The sequence below is a fragment of the Natrix helvetica genome (assembly GCF_964273705.1).
Source record: "Natrix helvetica genome assembly, chromosome: 7".
Lineage (NCBI taxonomy): Eukaryota > Metazoa > Chordata > Lepidosauria > Squamata > Natricidae > Natrix > Natrix helvetica.
Genome location: NC_138558.1, coordinates 6986011 through 7005476, shown reverse-complemented (window position 1 = coordinate 7005476; position 19466 = coordinate 6986011). Strand labels below are relative to the sequence as shown.

Genomic DNA, 19466 nt, shown 5'->3' with positions numbered 1-19466 from the left:
TTTTTCGAAATGACCATCAGATCATTAGTAGCTCTTATACAGTAATTAACATGCTCTGATGTTAAGGAGTTAGACATTCTACTCTCCCTCCCCACCTGAAAAGAACTCTGTTCCAACTGCCAGTTGCCTCACATTCCATTATCTCAGTTGAAACTGGCAGACGTTTCACTCTTTCACTCAGGAGCGGTTTGGGGCTCCTTACAGTACTCAAACATTGGTACCTCACCAAAATGTCTACGCCTTCCACCTATGGAACTACTTCTGGACTCAAGGCGGCAGAAGCGATATTCCCTTATGTGTTTCAATCACCGACTACCACTGAGCCAGTGGATTGAACCAGATTTCTCCTACATTGTCCGATCAGATAGTTTTGTCGCGAAGCACGAGTATCCAGCTAGTACATAGTAATAACCGAGTTGGAAGGATGTATCCATCATCACCATAATGAAATCCACCCACTTGTGAAGAAGGAAGGAAGGAAGGAAGGAAGGAAGGAAGGAAGGAGGAGGAAACCTTCCTCAAGGTAACAGTAAAGCAATTCAATAGACGTAAGATTAGGAAGCAAAGAAAAACAAGAACATGTCACACAATGTCAGCTTACAGCTAAAGAAATCCAATGATACAAGCACGCAAAGAGCCACAACAGAACTCCAGAAGACAACTTCTACATTTCTCCTACCCTGCTCTGCTACAAAACTTCAGAGGTTGAAGTTCAAAGTCTTCCCACATTCAACTGTTGATCGTCAGATGCGGCACTATGAATTCACTTCAAAAAAAAAAAAAAAAAGGACGCTTCCAAGATTCACAAGCCTATCTCTCTGCAACCCTTTAAAGTAGCTATGTCTTTTCCGGGGATTGCCCAGCAAATTTGAATGGTATCCTAACAGGCCTGTGCAAATCCTTCAAAAAGAGAGTTTCAGACTGCATGGGACCACACATATCCTTTTGTATCATTAAAGCAGCTGCATCTTTTTCCTGCTTTGGAAACTGTCTTTGCAGGCCGATTTGCAGCTGCGATGTTGGATAGCCATTTGTCTGATACGGTATAGGGTTTCCTGCCTAGGCAGGGGGCTGGACTACAAGAACTCCAAGGTCCCTCCCAATTCTGCTATTGTATTGTATTGTATCGTGACTACGCACACTGACAGCTGAGAAGATTGAATATATTTGTACCTATGTATTCTGGAGCCTCTTTCATGGAATCACACTGAAGTTTTCCACATCCCTCTTAATCGGTCCTCAGAGCTGTGGCAGAACAGGGGTTTACTTTTGAGTAAACATTTGATTTACAAGACAGTGTCACCGACACACCTCTATCTGCCAGTTCTATGACTCAAAGGCTTTGGTGTCTCTATTTCTGGTGGATCAATAGGACCTTCTCCTCTGTATTCTTGAATGTCAGTTCCTCTATTGAGGCCTGTAAAATTGGTGTTATGAGCTAGGCTTCCCCAAAAAGCATGAGACAGATTCCAGATCCCGACAAAACCCCTTTTATTAAACAAATGTGAATTCCTCTCATTCACATTCAGCCAAGGCCTGGTAAACAGTCTTTCAAAGGTATATTTATGACTACAGACCTTATCTATCTTGGAAAGCTTCCATGTAAATAATTTCTAAATGAGGTGCTATGTAAGAAATGACTGGGCACAGAGTCTCTGAGATTCACGGACAGATCTTCACACTCCTGAAACGAATGAATGAAGGAATGGTTTCCTCCAAAGGTCCATTCCCCTTTCGCTCCTCTTTTATTCCCTATGGGAGGGGCCATTCAACATTCACCTGTGGCTTTATTCCCAAGTCGACCCTGATTTCTTAGCTGTTCTTTTCTTCTGGCAGCTCTGCGCATGCGCACACTGAGAACAGGTTCCAGCTGTTCGTCTGCCTCACTGCTGTCTGTCTCCGAAGGCAGCTGAGAACTGCCAGACAGCCTTGGCCCTACCTCTGCCTCTGACACAGAGCCCTCATCAAAGCCTTCCCCGCCTGCAGGACTGGCCCATGCTGAGAGAGAGGGAGGGAGGGAGGGGAGGAGGGAGGGAGGGAGGGAGAGGGAGGGAGGGAGGGAAGGAGAGAGAGAGAGAGAGAGAGAGAGAGAGAGAGAGAGAGAGAGAGAGAGAGAGAGAGAGACTTTGAATTGAATCAAGCATCTTTGTCCACCAAAACAAACTGACACTGGTAGTCCTCAACTCACGGCCTCAATTAAGGCCAAAACTCTGTTGCTAAGTGAGATAACCATTCAATGAATTATGGGAGACCCCATTACATTTTTTAAGTGAATCGCTGCAGTGATTCAGTTAGTAACACAATTGTTCAGTGAATCTGGTTCCCCATTGATATTTGCTCGTCGGAAGGTCGCATAAGATAAACCACACGACTCCAGGATACGGGCAACCGTCATAAATATGAGTCAGTTGCCAAGCGTCTGAGTTTTAGTCCCGTGGCCATGAGGAAGCTGCAACGGCCGTGAGTGCGGGGAAAAAACAGTCCTAAGTCACATTTTGTTGTCATTCTGAATGGTCAGTAAGCGAATGGTCCTAAGTTGAGGACTACCTGTGGAGGGAGTGAACCTTGGAAGAAAGGAACAAAAGAGATGGTAAAGGAGGGATTCGTAGACAGAAGCTATACCTTTACTTTGGAAATCAGGGAGAATATCGGTTGAACTCTGGGCAATTGCTGACCTCCTATACACCATGTGAAGCCTTCCTCTCTCTTCCTCCATTTGTTGGCCTTTCTCCAGGGGCTCAATGAAAAATTCGTCTTCGCCAACTTTGATCATGCCAGCCTAGGGAGAAAAGGAAAAAAAAAGAAAAGGAAGAGGGCTTAAACAAGTAAAGAATCCTGCCTACTGATTTGTAGAAACAAACCACTGCTATGGCTCAGTGGCTAAGACGCTGAGCTTGTCGATCAGAAAAGTTGACAGTTTGGCGGTTCGAATCCCTAGCACCGCATAACAGAGTGAGCTCCCGTTACTTGTCCCAGTGTCTGCCAACCTAGCAGTTCGCAAGCATGTAAAAATTGCAAGTAGAAAAATAGGAGCCGCCTTTGGTGGGAAGGGAACAGCATTCTGTGCACCTTTGGCATTTAATCATGCCGGCCACATGACCTCGGAGACGTCTTCGGACAGCGCTGGCTCTTCGGCTTTGAAACGGAGATGAGCACTGCCCCCTAGAGTCGGGAAAGACTAGCACATACGTGCAAGGGGAACCTTTATCTTTACCTATCATGAAATAGCAAACCAATGAAAGTAATATACCCTGTTTTCCTGAAAATAAGACCTAGCGTGTTTTGCACATGCTCCTAGTATAAGCCCTGCCCCACTTCCAAATAAGCCCTACTTAAGAGCCTGCACAGCCGCCCAGGTGCCCATTGCATCTGGTTACCCGTAGTGCCACAGTCACTCACAGTGGTGCAGCCACGAGGTGAGGTGGGATGGTGCAGAGCTGCTTGATGCACCCTGCACTGGCCTACCTTAGGGCCCCTGCCGCCATGCCATCCATGCCCCAATACCTGCCTTGCGGAGGCCGCACCAGCAGCCATGTGCTGCAGGAGCCCATATGGCCATTGGCCCACTTCGAATACTTGTTCAGGGCCACGGCAGAGCACAAGGCCGTGCGGTGTGCTGGTGCTATGGCCATGAGCAAGGCAGGTATCAGGACATGGATGACCTGGCTGAGGGGGCCCTGAAGTAAGCTGGTTTGGGGTGCATAGGGCAGCTCCACCTGCCCCAGCTTGTGGCTGCAGCACCGGTGCGTTGCTCGGTCTCCTGCTCCACAACCGCAAGCAAGTAGAAGTAGGCTGGCGGCAATGGTAGGTTACGACAAGTACACCCTGGTACGGGCATACTGTTGTCTGCCGGGAGCACCAGGTTCCATTCCGATATGGTGCTCTGGAGGGCCCGCCTGCCCGCAGTCCTTACTGGTATTTGAGGTTTGGGGGGTTTCCGCGCATGTAGCGTACAGCGCCTGCGTGATGCTCCGCTGAGCAGCTGGAACATCCCGGGAGGTAAGTACGCATGTGTGCATGCGCTTTGCACATTCATGTCATGGACCCCTGGCCCCTTTGCATCGTACTGGTTGCAACGGGATCCGGAATCCACCACTGGCTGGAGGCCACGTGGACTCCTGCTAGATGGTACTACTGGTGCTGTACCATGTCAGAGCATGGGTGGCCTGGCTACAGGGGCCCTGATGTGAGATGGTGCAGGGCACATAAGGCAGCTCCAACCGCCCACCTTGTGGCTGCGGCACCAATGCATTGCTCAGCCTCTTGCTCCGTTGCAGCCGTAAGGAAGGAGACGTGAGCTGCCAGCCATGTGGGCTCCTGCTAGACAGAGCTGCAGGGGCCCTGAGGTAAGATGGTGCAGGAACATGGGACAGCTTCATTTTACCCTGCCTTGAGGCAGAAGAAGTAGGCCTCATGTACATGGGGGGGTGGGAATAACACTCCCTGAATATAAGTCCTAGTGTTTATTTTGGGGCCGAAAAGAAAACAACACATGGTTTTATTTTCAGGGGGACACGGGGGTATTAAAAACTATAAAGTAACCCTTTAAAAAAAGGTCAGCAGAAATTTTGGGCTCAATTTTGGTGGTAAATCGAGGACTATCATGTTTCCCCAGAAATAAGACAGGGTCTTATTTTCTTTTGACCCCCGAAATAAGCAGTTGGTCTTATTTTTGGGGAGGTCTTATTATTTTTGAGGTGCGGGAGGAGGCGAGCGTGGTCACCTCATGGCTGCTGCTGTATTTTTGGGGAGGGCTTATTGTCGGGGGAGGGCTTATTTTACTGCATGCGCTCAAAAGCCCACTTAGGCTTATTATCCAGGGAGGTCGTATTTTTGGGGAAACAGGGGCACCTATTTTCCAAATTGTACGTAAGCCAGCAATAATAGGAGAAAAGCATTGTGCAATTTTGAGGAGGCTTCATTTTTTTTTTTTTTTGGCAGCTGTTTGATTAATCACATAAGGAAGATAGAAAAGAATGTCAAAAGACGGCAAAGAAAATGCAGTTCGGAATAAGCTTCCATTAAAAGCTTCCTTGGCAAATCCGAAAAGCAGATCAGTTCTGGAAAAAAAAGTGTTTTGGCGCTAAATACTGCCCAAGAATTGCATTTTCTTTCTCAAAAAAACAATGCAATCTTTTGACAGGGCCAGGGGCCAGTTGGAACCGAATTAAAGGTATTCCTGGTGCATTAATCAATATGGGATATAAACACACAAACATACGAGAGACACACAACTGCAATATAGCACTGCTAGCAAAGATAATCATATCACATGACACCACATTGTGGTCACCAAGTTACAAAAAAAAATATTTTATTTTATTTAATTCAAACTTTATCTTTCATTAAACAGTGTGTCGTCTGGGTGCAAATATTTTGTGCAAGTATTTTACACAATAACAATTACAATTTACAGTCATATTTGTTATTTTATCTATTTTTAACTTAATACTAATAACGCCTTACCTAATACCATAACAATCCTTTTCTTAATTTATTTAACTTTATTAAAACATTTTCTCTATTTCACTCCTCTGTTTATTCCCCTTTTCAGATTTATTCTCTAACCATTGATAAAATAATTCCCATGTATTATAATAATTAGATTGTTCCTTCTCTTTGATTACAAGTGTTAACCTATTCATTTCTGCACTTTCTAACATTTTCCTAATTGCATTCTCATTCAAAGGGATCTCTTCAGTTTTCCAATTTTGTGCAAATACAATCCTAGCTGCAGTTATTACATGAATTATCAAATATACATTTTATTTACTGTAAGTTTCTGGTAAAATCCCCAACAAAAATAATTCGGGTTTCAGATTGATATGCTGTTATATCATCTCCTCCAACCATGTACCATATTTTTCGGCATATAAGACGCACCGGAGTATAAGACACACCAAGATTTTGAAGAGGCAAATTAAAAAAAAAGTTTTTGCACTCTGAAGACCTCCCCAATACGGCCCATTTTTTGTGAAAACGGGGCAATTTTTTTTTAAAAAAAGACATGAATAGCCTTTAGGAGGCTTGTAGAGTGCTCTTGGGAGTCCCCCCAAAAACGAGCCCTTTCCCCGCCAAACAAATGGCATGCATAGCCTTTAGGAGGCTTATAGAGTGCTCCTGGGGGCTAGGGGGCACAATTGAGCAAAAAACAGCCCGTTTTTCACTCATTTCTGCCCTCCCCAGCCCCCAGGAGGGGGGCTATGCACGGCCATTTTGGTGAAGGGGGCGGGGTTTCTAGAGGCAAAAAATGCTGTATTCAGTGTATAAGATGCACCCAGATTTTCAGCCTCTTTTTTGAAGGAAAATGGTGCGTCTTATATTCTGAAAAATACGGTACATATTTTTATCCAATATATTTTGGCTTTTACGCATGTACACCACATATGATAATATGACCCCAGAGTCTGTTCCAACATTTTGCTGATTTATCTTTAAACAAAAAGATGTTGAGACACTGGAAAAAATGCGAAGACGAGCAACTAAGGCACAGAGAACAGAATGTACAGAGAACGGTTGCCGGATTTGGGGTTGGCTTGTCTAGAGAAAAGAAGAACTGGGTTTTTTTAGATCCAAACCCATTTCAGTGGCTATGGTGTTTAGCTACAACCCAGATTTTAAGCATGGTTTATCCTTGGTTTATCACTTTCTCTCAACCTGCCAGCACAGACAGGGTTGCTTTGAGGATGCTAACTTTGCATTTGTTAGCTATTTAGAGAATGTCTCTGCTGAAATCTAAAGTTGGCTAGGAACGTTTCATGCAAGCTAAAGAAATATGAGAGATAACATAAAAATGACGAATTGACGGGATTTGCCTCTACAAGTCAGGAAATGTGGAATTTGGCAACCAGGATGGGGTAAATATCATATATATTTCTGACATCTTTATTTATCTGCACTTTCTGGATTTATTAGACTCCGCAAAGGTTCTTCGGCTGAAGACACCTCCCTTAAGTTCAGGAGATGCCTCCTCATTACAACTCCAATGGTCTTTAAATCCATTTTCAACCACAGAGGGCAGTTAAATTAGTTTTTGGTTGATTTATCACTCTCCTCTCCACTGCTTTGTCCTCCCTTGCATTTTAGGCATTTGAAAGATATTTCACTGAAATAAAAATATTTGTTCTTGTCATAAGGTAGGTAGGCTTTAGCATCGTGGGGACAACCTGCAAAAGTCGTAAGTGTGAGTGTAATTTTGAATGGTCACTAAATGAAGTATTGTAAGTCGAGGGCTACCTGTACCCACGCCGCAACAATTGACAGGGGTCAACAGTCTTAACTGTAGCTATGGATTACACAAGCTTTGTGTTATACGAGACCGTGAATTTGCAAAAGCGAGGCTTCCCATAAAGTATAAATTGGAAACACAACAACACATATCTAAAACTGGGATTCCACCAGGTAGGGCAAGCAAACGATTTCTACTGAAGAGTACTTTTTGACTAGCGAGTATTTGCTAAGCATTATTTTAATGATATCTAAGTAATAAATAAAGGAACAATTTCTTTTTTTTTTTTGAAGCTGTTAAAAGCAGAGGGTATACAACTAGGATCCTTTCTTATGTGCTGTACACGAGACCTCTTATTGTCCAATGGGGTATAAATTGTGGGAACCCCCTCCCCAGAAGAATGAAATATTTTGAGGAAGTTTTAAAAAAAGGTGGGATAGAATATTTCCCCTAAAAGAGAAATGGGAAAAAAGTGTTAAGGGAGGCAGAAACCAGCTCCAGTCTCCTTGCCCCCAAACAGAAACTGAGGAGGTCAACTTTTAGAAATGCAGATTTGGTAATCCATTTGGAAAGACTGGGTCAGACAGAAACTCAAGATAAGCAATTAGGCAAGCCAAAAGGGTTGACAAGATTAGCTCAGACAAACACTTAGGAAATGCATTTCCCCTTCTGCTTATAGAACCAGACATGACCCCATAGGAATCTGACAACAGCCAATAGACTATTAAAGGACATGTTCTTGCACAGGAACAGGAAGCTCAAATACAAAACCCAAAGAAGGTATAAAAACCCACCCACTCTCAACTCTGTTTGGTCAGCTGCTCCATCATCCATCCATCCATCCATCCATCCATCCATCCATCCATCCATCCATCCATCCATCCATCCATCCATCCACCCACCCACCCACCCACCCACCTACCTACCTACCTACCTACCTACCTACCTATCTATCTATCTATCTATCTATCTATCTATCTATCTATCTATCTATCTATCTATCTATCATGCATCTGGCCCTCTCAATTCCTGGCAAATAGATGGGGAAGAAATGGAAGTAGTGACAGATTTTATTTTTCTGGACTCCAACATCACCGCAGATGGGGACTGCAGCCAAAAAATTAAAAGACGCTTGCTCCTAGGGAGAAAAGCTATGGAAAATCTAGACAGCATACTAAAAAGCAGAGACATCACCCTGCCAACAAAAGTATAGTCAAGGCTATGGTTTTCCCAGTTGTATGGCTGCGAAAGTTGGACCATAAGGAAGGCTGAACGCCAAAGAATGGAGGCCTTTGAACTCTGGTGCTGGAGAAGATTCCTGTGAGTCCCTTGGACTGCAAGGTGATCCAACCGGTCAGTCCTAGAGGAGATCAACCCTGACTGATCTTTAGAAGGCCAGATCCTGAAGAGAAAACTCAAATCCTTTGGCCACCTAATGAGAAGGAAAGACTCCCTGGAGAAGAGCCTAATGGTGGGAAAGATGGAGGGTAAAAGAAGAAGAATGGGATGAGAGAGAATGAGGTAGCTGGATGGAGTCACTGAAGCAGTAGGCATGAGCTTAAATGGACTCCAGAGGATGGTAGGGGACAGGAAGGCCTGGAGGAACGTTGTCCATGGGGTTGCGATGGGTCAGACACCATAACTAACAACAACAATATCCCAGAAATAAGAAGTCCCAACTCTAAATCTAAGTAAGGATATGGAAGCCTTGATACGCACAGAAGAAACAATGGGGAAAATATCAAACTCTCAGGGGATTCCTTTGTTCACTCTAAAGGGTTATCTGTTCTACTGCATGTGTATATCACTTATTATTATTCACAGTGTTTTGTGAAAGACTTCTATGGCTGGGCAATTATCCTGGCCTGCACTCTCTTCCTTTGCTATAGCTACAAGACGTTTTTGACAGCTTTCGTTTATTATTTACCCTATGATGATATGTATGTGTGTCTAGACATTCTCTAGTCTCAAAATGGCATGTCCAACAACTCATGCGAGAATAAGGGGTCCCTAATGCCCAGAAGCTTATGCTAGGATGAATTTCTTCATTAAGATGTCACAAGACATTTTCACGGTTGTCCCCGTAAGCCCCACTGAATGCAATTGGATTACTCTGGGGATTGGATCGCTTCCAGAACAACAGTCCAAAGCTGTCTCCTATGTTTCTTTAATACAGGGGTGTCCAAACTTGGGAACTTTAAGACTTGTGGACTTCAACTCCCAGAATTCCCCAGCCAGCCATGGCTGGCTGGGGAATTCTGGGAGTTGAAGTCCACAAGTCTTAAAGTTCCCAAGTTTGGACACCCCTGGTTTAATAGCATTATTATGGGGTCCTTGGTGTTCTCTGAGCTTGGTTGCTTCCTTGCAGACATTTTATTGCCATGCTAGGTATCATCATCAGTGGAATGTGGAGGCGGAGAAGGAGGAAAAGGCGGAGGTGGAGGAAGAGGAGGAGAGAGAGGTGGAGAAGGAGGCAAATGTGGTGGTGGTGGTGGTGGTGGTGGTAGTGGTAGTGGGGTGAAGGAGGAGGAGGAGATAGAATGACAAGAGTTGGAAGGGACCTTGGAGGTCTTCTAGTTGAACTCCCTTTCCAAGCAGGAGATCCTTCATCATTCTGAAGAAACAGCTGTCGTTAAAAAACCTCCAGTGATGGAGAATTCACACCTTCTGGAATCAAGCCATTCCACTGATTATCTGAGAGGTCTCAGGGAATTTCTCCTTAATTTATAGGTTGGATCTCCCTTTGATAAATTTCCATTCATTACTTCTTGTTGTGCCCTCTGGTGATTTGGAACATAAGCTGTGCCCCTCTTCTTTATGACAGCCCCTTAAATATTGGAAGACTGCTATCATGTCACCCCTAGTCTCTCTTTTCATTAGATTAGACCTGCCCAGTTCCTGCAACTCTTCTTCGTATGTTTAGCCTCCAGTCCCCTAAATCATCTTTGCAAGGAAGAAAGTAGAATCAGTTCATAAATCAATAAAGTCAGGCGTGGGATTCAGTCGGTTCGGACCAGTTCGGGCGAACCGGATTTAATTTTAATCTGGTTCGCTAAACCAGTAGTTGGAAGGACTGGCTTCCCCTGCCCTACCCCTCCCAGGTGTTTCCACGCAGCCCATTAATCATTCCAGGTAAGGCCCATGCAGAGGCTCTGGGAGGACAAAAAACGGGCCTACCAGAAGTACCGGAAGTCTGGAAATGGGCCTGTTTCCAGCCTCCGGAGGGCCTCCGGGGCCCGGATAAACTATTTTTGCCCTCCCAGAGGCTCGAGGAAAGCCTCCAGAGCCTGGAGAGGGTGGAAAATGGGCCTACCAGAAGTACCGGAAGTCGTAAATGGGTCTGTTTCTGGCCTCTGGAGCCTTGGGGAGGCTGTTTTCATTCTCCCGGAGGCTCGAGGAAAGCCTCCGAAGCCTAGGGAGGGCAAAATGCCCCCTGCCATGCTGCAGGAAGCCGACTAGGCCATGTCCCCATGGGCACACCTACCCAGCAACTGGGCAGAGAACCGGTTGCTAAAAGTTTTCAACCTCATCCCTGAATAAAGTGGTTAATCCAAGTAGAATTGTTTCATCTGCTGTGCTACTTCTTCTAGGGATGATGATTAAGAACTTGGAAGAACAGATGGTTTGGTACAGCAGGGAGGGGGGGAAATAGCATTTAGAGGAGGTTAGGAGCTGGTGTCGCGTCGACACAACGTGCGATCTTGGAGCTCCAAAATCACAGTTGATACTTTTGCCGCTGGATGGTCCTTTTGGACCTAAACCGTCCCGAAGAGATGGTGACAGGGAAGAGTACGTGCTGATCTCAGGGACACCACAAAGTCCCTGATTGATCCAGGAGAATCTCTTTTTGCCGGCGACAGAAGTGCAGCCATTGAAGCTGCAGAAGTTGGGACAGCTCCGGAATGGGGGGAAAGCGGAAAGAGAAAGTGTGTCCATCTGGTGAGGAAATCTTATTATTATAAAAGAGACTACCCCCAAAAAAATTAAAGCTAAATTAAATTTGAAAACAGAAGAGAGTAAGCGGCGAAATTAAGCTACATTAGACAGTATGTTATCCTTTTTTAAAAAATTTCTTTTATGGATGGAACTTTTGCAAATGTTTCCTATTCTTTAAATTGAACAGATTAGTTTTTCTTCTACTACTTTTTGTATTCTTTTTTTATACCTATGGATTAAAATCTTTTTCCTTATTTTTATAATGATGGATTGGATGGGTTTTATTGCTCCATTTAAGAATTTTGTTTTCTTTAAGCCTGGAATATAAAGAAGATATAAAAGGAATACAAAGAGGGCTGTAATACCAGAGGGAAAGGAAGTAACTGCCACTTGAAGGCTGGAGGGTTGGAAGGCTTGAAAATATTGTCTTTTCTTTTTTCTCTTTGATCATTTGATTTTGCATTTCAAGGTTCTTCAGCTTGTTTACAGAGAGTGATAGTGAGAAGAGCATGGGTTGTTTATACAGGTGCTCTTCTGGAGCTTTATTGGCAGCTGGAGTGGAGTGAAAACAAAGCCTTGTCTTGAAAGATTAAAAATGAACTTGCTTTAAATTTAATGAAAAGTTTTGAAAGCCAGAGTGGCAGTGTTTACAAGTTGGAAGAATGGCGCAATCTCAATTCTCTTATTTCTATCACTTATTCTATCTTTTAATCATGTCACCCTTTATTAAAAGACTTTTTCTCTCTATCCTATCTAATTTCTAATCGTGTCACCTATCTAAAAAAGAAGAAAAGAGAGAGAGAGAGAGAGAAAAGCAAAAGCAAATCCTCGACTTACAACCATTCATTTAATACAATACAATACAATAGCAGAGTTGGAAGCGACCTTGGAGGTCTTCTATTCCAACTCCCTGCCTAGGCAGGAAACCCTATACCGTTTTAGACAAATGGCTATCCAACATCTTCTTTAAAACTTCCAGTGTTGGGACATTCACAACTTCTGGAGGCAAGTTGTTCCACTGATTAATTGTTCTAACTGTCAGGAAGTTTCTCCTCAGTTCTAAGTTGCTTCTCTCCTTGATTAGTTTCCACCCATTGCTTCTTGTCCTACCCTCAGGTGCCTTGCAGAATAGTTTGACTCCCTCTTCTTTGTGGCAACCCTTGAGATATTGGAACACTGCTATCATGTCTCCCCTAGTTCTTCTTTTCATTAAACTAGACATACCCAGTTCCTGCAACCGTTCTTCATATGTTTTAGCCTCCAGTCCCCTAATCCTCTTTGTTGCTCTTCTCTGCACACTTTCTAGAGTCTCCAAATCAGAGCAACAACAAAAAGAAGGATCCTCCACCCATCGTCTCTTGCCCGCGTTGATATTTTATTACTATGCTTTAAAAGAAAGAGAAAAGCAAAAGTAAGTCAAAAGTATATAAAAAAGAAAAAATAATCTCTCCATTGTCTCTTGCCCGCTTCAATACTTTAATTGCTATGCTTTTTCTTTTGACTTGCCTCCAAAATTCCTCTCTTAAATCTTTATCTTTATCTATATCTGCTTCTTGACTATTCAATCTAAGCACTTCTCCCACCTCTACCCTGTCTTTCATGCCTAAAGTGGGACTAGAACTCATTTTCTGCTGGCTCAATGTCACCCCACCATTTTTCATGCCTAACGTAGTATTAGAACTCACAGTCTCCTGGTTTCTAGTCCAGCATCTTCAAAATCATAAAATTCTGGGAGATCAGGTTTTCCTTTGTGTCATATGTGTATAGATTCTGAAGAAGCAGGGCCGAAAGAGTAGGGATACTTGGACTTTGGTGTTTGAGAAGTGTCCTAGGAATGTCATGGGTAGCCAAGAAAATACATGGAATATCAAGCAAATCAACTGAGAATTCTCATGCGGGGAACAAATGATCAGGCTCAAATTATGATACTTTGGACATATTACACAAAGACTGAGCTCCCTTAAGATGTCTTGGCAAGGATGGAAGAAAAAAAAAACAGAGGATGAACAGCCGCCAAATTGATGGATTCATAACAACTGAACCACTGGAAGACTTGAAGGAAGAAGTTCAGGGACAGATAATCTCAGAGAGAGAGAGAAAAAAATCTATGGGTTTGCTAAGAATCAATGCCAATTTGATGGCATATATATAAACTCAGTCAAAAGGAACTTAATTGGGTTTGTAAAATCCTACATATATTCTGATAAAATCACCCAGAAATTAGCTCTGTGATATTTTTCACCTCAACAAAAAGAGGCTATCGCGGTGATGGCTACTTTTTCTCCTCATGTGCCGAAATCATGCATTTGCGTGCCCACACCCATAAAACATGCCCCACGCATGCAGGTCCATGTGCAAAGATGGAGGGGAAACATGCATGCGGGGGGCCACACATGAATGCATGGGAAGCAAGGTGCATGCATAGGAGGCACACATGCATTTCATTTGGGGGGGCTCGAGTGCATGCATGTACATGCACAATTGCACATGCTTTTGGCACTCAGTCCGGAAAAGGTTATATCAGCCATTGATATAAGCAATGTCACCGGTCCCTTTTGAGTGGCATTAAAATTGACGTCTCTTGGTAGCTACAGAGAGCAGAAAAATAGCAATGCTTTGATGATTTATAGACTGGGAACAATTTACAATTTTAGTACCAGATGGTGGCACTATCAGTTTGACCACTGAATGAATGCAGCCAACACATATCTGCTATAAATTCCCTACTTCTCCATGCCTAGAATATTCCTAACTTCATGGGAAGAGATTTTGAAATTGTGCCCCAAAGGTTCTTCTTTCAAAGACAACTGGATTTTGCTATTTTCCCCTTGAAGTTATTTCGCTTCTCATCAAGAAGCTTCTTCAGTTCTCACTGAATGGTGGAGGATAGAAGGATATATGTTCCTTGCAGTCATCTGGTCATTAGCACTTTATCTGAGAGTCGTTGAGACTAGTTGGAGGTTTATCTCTGCCCTCAGGGTCACCTGAATAGTGCAACCGGTTGTGGAGACTTCTTGGAACTGTTGAAAGAGTTGTGTTGTAGACAAGAGTTGCGTGGTGCCTTTGTGACCCGCCAGCGGCCAGCGGAGCTGGCAGCAGATTCGGACAGTGAGGAGGTTGGGGAGGAAGATGGGCCAGTCCTAGAGTCTGGGGAAGGCTCTGAGGAGGGCTCTGTGTCGGAGGCAGAGAGGGGGCCAGAGCCATCTGACAGTGATCAGCTGCCTTCGGAGTCAGACATCAGTGAGGCAGACGAACAGCTGGAGCCTGTTCCCAGAGTGCGCATGCGCAGAGTTGCCAGGCGAAGGGAACAGCTAAAGAACAGGGGTCGACTTGGGAGTAAGGCCACAGGTGGATGATGAATGATCCCTCCCAGAGGAAATAAAAGAGAAGCGAGAGGGGAGTGGAGTTTGAAGGAGACCATTAGTTCGCTTAATTGGTTCGTGACTCTCCGAGACTCCTTGCCAAGTTCTGCAGATATCGGCCTGGCAGCTCTCCAAGCCAGATAAGGTCGGTGACTATAAATCCTCCCTTGAAAGACTTTGCAGGCTGTGAATGAGCAGAATTCACAGTCAATTAATAAAAGGGGTTTTTGCCGGGACAAGGAGTTTGCTTCAGGCTCTTGGGAAGCCTGGGTTAGAACAGTGCCTTATCTCTCCCCCTCTATTGAGAGGGGGCTGCTCAGTGTTGACATAAATGGCCTCTTTGACCCCTCCAGAGGGCCACTCTGTCCTCAATGTGGACTTGGTGCCAGAGTCATCTTACAAGGAGCATTGCTTCATTTCAGAGTGTTTCTCACTTTACATGCCCAAGGTAGCTCTGGAACTAATGCAAACCTAGCCAATCAGCAACTTCATTTCATTTTACCGAAGCGTGGAGAAATGCTGCTTTGCCCAAAGCATAACTCAAGTCAAGCATCTGTTGGAAATTTGCAACTCTTAAACACACAGCATCTTTTGACTCACACCCAACTTCGGAGGGCTTCAAGGGAAAGCTGCTTGGAACTACATCTGGTGTCAAGAATTGGGTGGCCCCCCCACTGCTTAACATATAGAAAGACCGAGGTTTAATTCACAGCATTTCTATGTAGAACTGGAAAATGTCACATGTGGGGAGCCATAGAGAATCCGTGTTAATCCGTCCCATTGATTTATCGCAGCATAAAATACGTTCCTGCTATAGATGAGCAATGCCTCAAACTCCATCCATCAAGGATGCTCACTGTGGTGGAATCTCTAGCTGGATCTGGGGTGAAAGGAAGGAAAGGATCACTAGGATAAAGAGGCATCTCCTCAGTTGAGGGCAGAGAGGAAGGATGAGAAAGAGGCTGTGTCTATGGTATATATCAGTGATATACCATACAAACCTATGGCACGTGTGCCACAGGTGGTTCGTGGAGCCATTTGTCAGGGCACTCGAGGCGCTGCCCTGTCAGCTGGCCAGCGCGCACCCTTTTCATCCTTTTTTAAAGCCATTTTTTGCCCTCCCCAGCTCCAGAGGCTTTATAGGAGCCTGGGGAGAGTGAAAAGAGCCCCCCACCCCTCCGGAGGTCCTCCGGAGGCTTCATGAGCTTCCCCAAAGCCTCCGGAGGGAAAAAAGCATCCCAAAAATGGGAGGTTGTGCCTGTAATGTGTGCATGCGCACTGGGAGGGGTCACGCATTGCATTATGGGTGTGGCACACCCACACATGACACCCCCCCTGCGCCCCCCCCCCACTTATGGCATGCAAGCCAAAAAAGGTTCGCCATTGCTGGTATATATACTGTATATATCCTGCTTCTCTGTAAATAAGACTGATCCCGAAAATAAGCCCTCGCATGTTTTTTAAACACATGCACCTAATATAAGCCCTACCCCAGGGGTGAAATTCAGCAGGTTCTGACCGGTTCTGGAAAAGTGGTAGCGGAAATTTTGAGTAGTTTGGAGAACCGGCAAATACCACCTCTGGCTGGCCCCGCCCCATCTCTTCTCTGCCTCCGGAGTCCCAGCTGATTGGGAGGGAATGGGGATTTTGCAGTATCCTTCCCCTGCCATGCCCACTAAGCCACACCCACAGTACCGGTAGTAAAAAAATGTGAATTTCACCCCTGCCCTACCCCCAAAATAAGTTCTGCTTAAAAACCTGCGCTGCTGGCTGCCAGCCCATTCCGTCTGGTTGCTCATGGTGCCAAGGCAATGCAGGCAGCTGGAGCTGCCCCCACCCCTTGCACCAGCTTACCTGAGGGCCCCCGCAGCCATGCCATCCATGCCCCGACACTGCCTCGTGGCCATGTGCAGCAGGCCCCGGTCTTATTTTTGGGGAAACACACATAATAGCAATAGAACTTAGACTTATATACTGATTCACAGTGCTTTACCCATTTTACCCCTCTGTAAAATGGGTCAGTAAAATGAGGACCTGAAGCAAACTCCTGGTCCCGACAAAAAACCCTTTTATTAATTTACTGTGAATTCTGCTCATTCGCATCCAGCGAAGTCTTTTAAGGGAAGATTTACAGTCACAGACCTTATCAGGCTTGGAGAGCTACCAGGCTGATATCTGCAAAACTTGGCAAGGAGTCTCGGAGAGTCGAGAACCAATTACTTACTTTACTTTACTTTATTTGGACTTTTATACCGCCCCCTCTCCCCAAAGGGACTCGGGGCGGTCCCTTTTAACCAAACTAATTGTCTCCTGCAAACTCCACTCCCCTTTTGCTCCTCTTTTATTTCCTCTGGGAGGGGCCATTCATTGTCCACCTGTGGCCTTACTCTCAAGTCGACCCCTGTTCTTTAGCTGTTCCCTTCCTCTGGTAACTCTGCACATGGACACACTGGGAAGAGGCTACAGTTGTTCTTCTGCTCAGTGATGTCTGACTCTGAAGGCAGCTGATAACTGGCATATGGCCCTGGCTCCCTCTCTGCCTCCGACACAGAGCCCTCATCAGAGCCTTCCCAATACTCCAGGACTGGCCCATCTTCCTCCCCAACCTCCTCGCTGTCCGAATCTGCTGCCAGCTCTACTGGCCGCTGGCAGGCCACAACCAGGACCCAGATTGTTGAGGGAAATATGCTGACTCTGTAAACCGCTTAGAGGAGGCTGTAGAGCACTAGTGAAGCGGTATATAAGTCTAAATGCTATTGCTATGTCTTTGGACTTTGCTAAATATCTGCACTGAAAAAGGAGGGGAAACCCTCTGTGTTTCATCGGTCGAAGGGTAAGCTTCGGGGAGAGCAGCTCTTGTTGACTTGCCAAGACAAATACACAAGGCCAGGCAGAAGGGAGGTGGAGAAATTGGTGGGGGCCCAAGGTAAGAGGGATAGAGGCAGCCCTCTCTGGAGACAGCCCTCCGGCCTTGAACTTCTCAAAGAGTGGACATGAAAACAGGCTTTTATAAGCCTGCTCCTGCCCTAAGTCCAAAAACACACACCCTCAAGGGCCAGGGAGACACAGCTACCTTTCTCCCTGCTCTGTTGGTTTAAGGTGTGATCGGTTCAACGGCTGTGCGAAACCTGCGTCACAGCATACCTGTCCCTGGCTCTTTTTTTTTTCCTAAAAGCCCCAAGAAGAAAAAAAACGTTCAGAGTCACTCTGAACACTGCCCGATTTACAGAGAGGAAAGAGGGAGCTGCTAAAAGAAGTGCTTTTCCCTCTCCAAAACATATCCGCAGTAAGTCGGCGAAGGTTTTTCTAATTCCGTAAGAGTTGAAGGGGATGGAGCTTTGGGTGGCTTTAGAGGTGGGGAGGGGAGGTGTTTGGCCAGCCATGACACCTGTGCTTCCCCTCCCCCCATTGGATTTGGGATGACCGAGTTGCAGAGAAACACGCCGTTTTGCTCAGCTGCTGTCTTTAAAATGCTTGTTTCGGACCAACCAGATACAGACATACAACCCAGATACAGACATACAAACAGTATGTCCTGGTTGGGGGTGGGGGCAGAGCTCTCAGCAAGAGGAAGAGCTCCCCCCCCTCTAGAGAAGAGAAGGACCAGGGGAGACAGGATAGCAATCTTCCAATATTTGAAGGGCTGCCACAGAGAGGAGGAAGAGGGTAAAACTATTTTCCAAAGCACCTGAAGGTCAGACAAAGAATAAAGGATGGAAACCGGTCAAGGAGAGATTCAACCTGGAAATAAGGAGGAACTTTCTGACAGTGAGAGCAATCAACCCATGGACAGAAGTTGCCTTCTGACATTGTGGGAGCTTCATCACTGGAGGTTTTCAAGAAGAGACTGGACTTCCCTCTGTCAGAAATGGTGTAGGGTCTCCTGCTTGGGCAGGGGGTTGGACTAGATGACCTACAAGGTCCCTTCCAACCCTAATTTCCAAAGGATAGTGAAGACTGCAGAAAGAAAAATTGCAAGCATCCTGCTTTCCATAGAAGGCATATGTATATTGTGCGGGGCAGAAAGAGGGCTGGGAAGATATCTGCAGACTCCTCACATCCTGCTCATAAAATATTTCAACTCCTTCCCTCGTGCGCGTTCCAAAACAACTGGACACAAAGTCATTTTTTTTGTCCTTGAACCATGACTCTGCTGAACACCCAGTACTCACAGTGCTGTCTAATGTCTATGAACATTAACTCATATACTGTGGTTGTAGTATTATTATCATTATCTTCTTTACTCTCCCCTTTTCTCCTCCTCCTCCTCCTCTCCCCTCCCCCTCCTCTTCCTCCTCCTCCTCTTTCTTCTCCTTCTCTTCCCCTTCCTCTCCCCCCTCCTCCTCTTCCTCCTCTTCATCTTTCTTCTTCTTCTCCACCTCCCCTCCTCCTCCTCCTCTTCCTCTTCCTCCTCTTTCTTCTTCTCCTTCTCCTCCCCCCTCCTCCTCCTCCTCTTCCTCCTGCTCCTCTTTCTTGTTCTCCTTCTCCTCCCCCCTCCTCCTCCCAACCCTCCTCCTCTTCCTCCTCCTTCTCTTTCTTCTTCTCCTTCTCCTCCCCCCTCCTCCTACCCGTCATCCTCCTCTTCCTCCTGCTCCTCTTTCTTCTTCTCCGTCTCCGTCTCCTTCTTCCATTGCTTTGAATGTACACTGAGAATGTATACTTCTATGCCAGAGACAAATTCCTTGTGTGTCTAATCACACGGCCAAACAAATAAATGCATTTAAGCTGCATTGGGGTTAAATACAGGTTGTTGGTTGTTGTTTTTTTTTAAAAAAAACCAAAATTCAAGCTGTAGAATCCTAAACATTTCATAGTGCAATGGGTTGCAGTTAGTCCTCGACGTACGATAAAAATTGAGTCCAAATTTTTCTGTTGCTAAGCGAAATATTGGTTAAGTGAGTTTTACCCCATTTCATGACCCCAAACCTAGTTCTTCTGTG

The 19466-nt window shown here is 45.3% G+C and overlaps 1 protein-coding gene across 1 annotated transcript in view; it reads right to left on the bottom strand.

Annotated features, from left to right (window-relative positions):
* Positions 1–19466, bottom strand: part of ADAMTS3 (ADAM metallopeptidase with thrombospondin type 1 motif 3) — a gene marked incomplete at its 5' end in the record, with an annotated part of 158537 nt that overhangs the window by 98555 nt on the left and 40516 nt on the right. The window contains one exon of the mRNA XM_081960285.1: positions 2623–2779. Within this exon, the coding sequence (XP_081816411.1) occupies positions 2623–2779 (157 nt within the window). The remainder of the gene's footprint in view (positions 1–2622; positions 2780–19466) is intronic.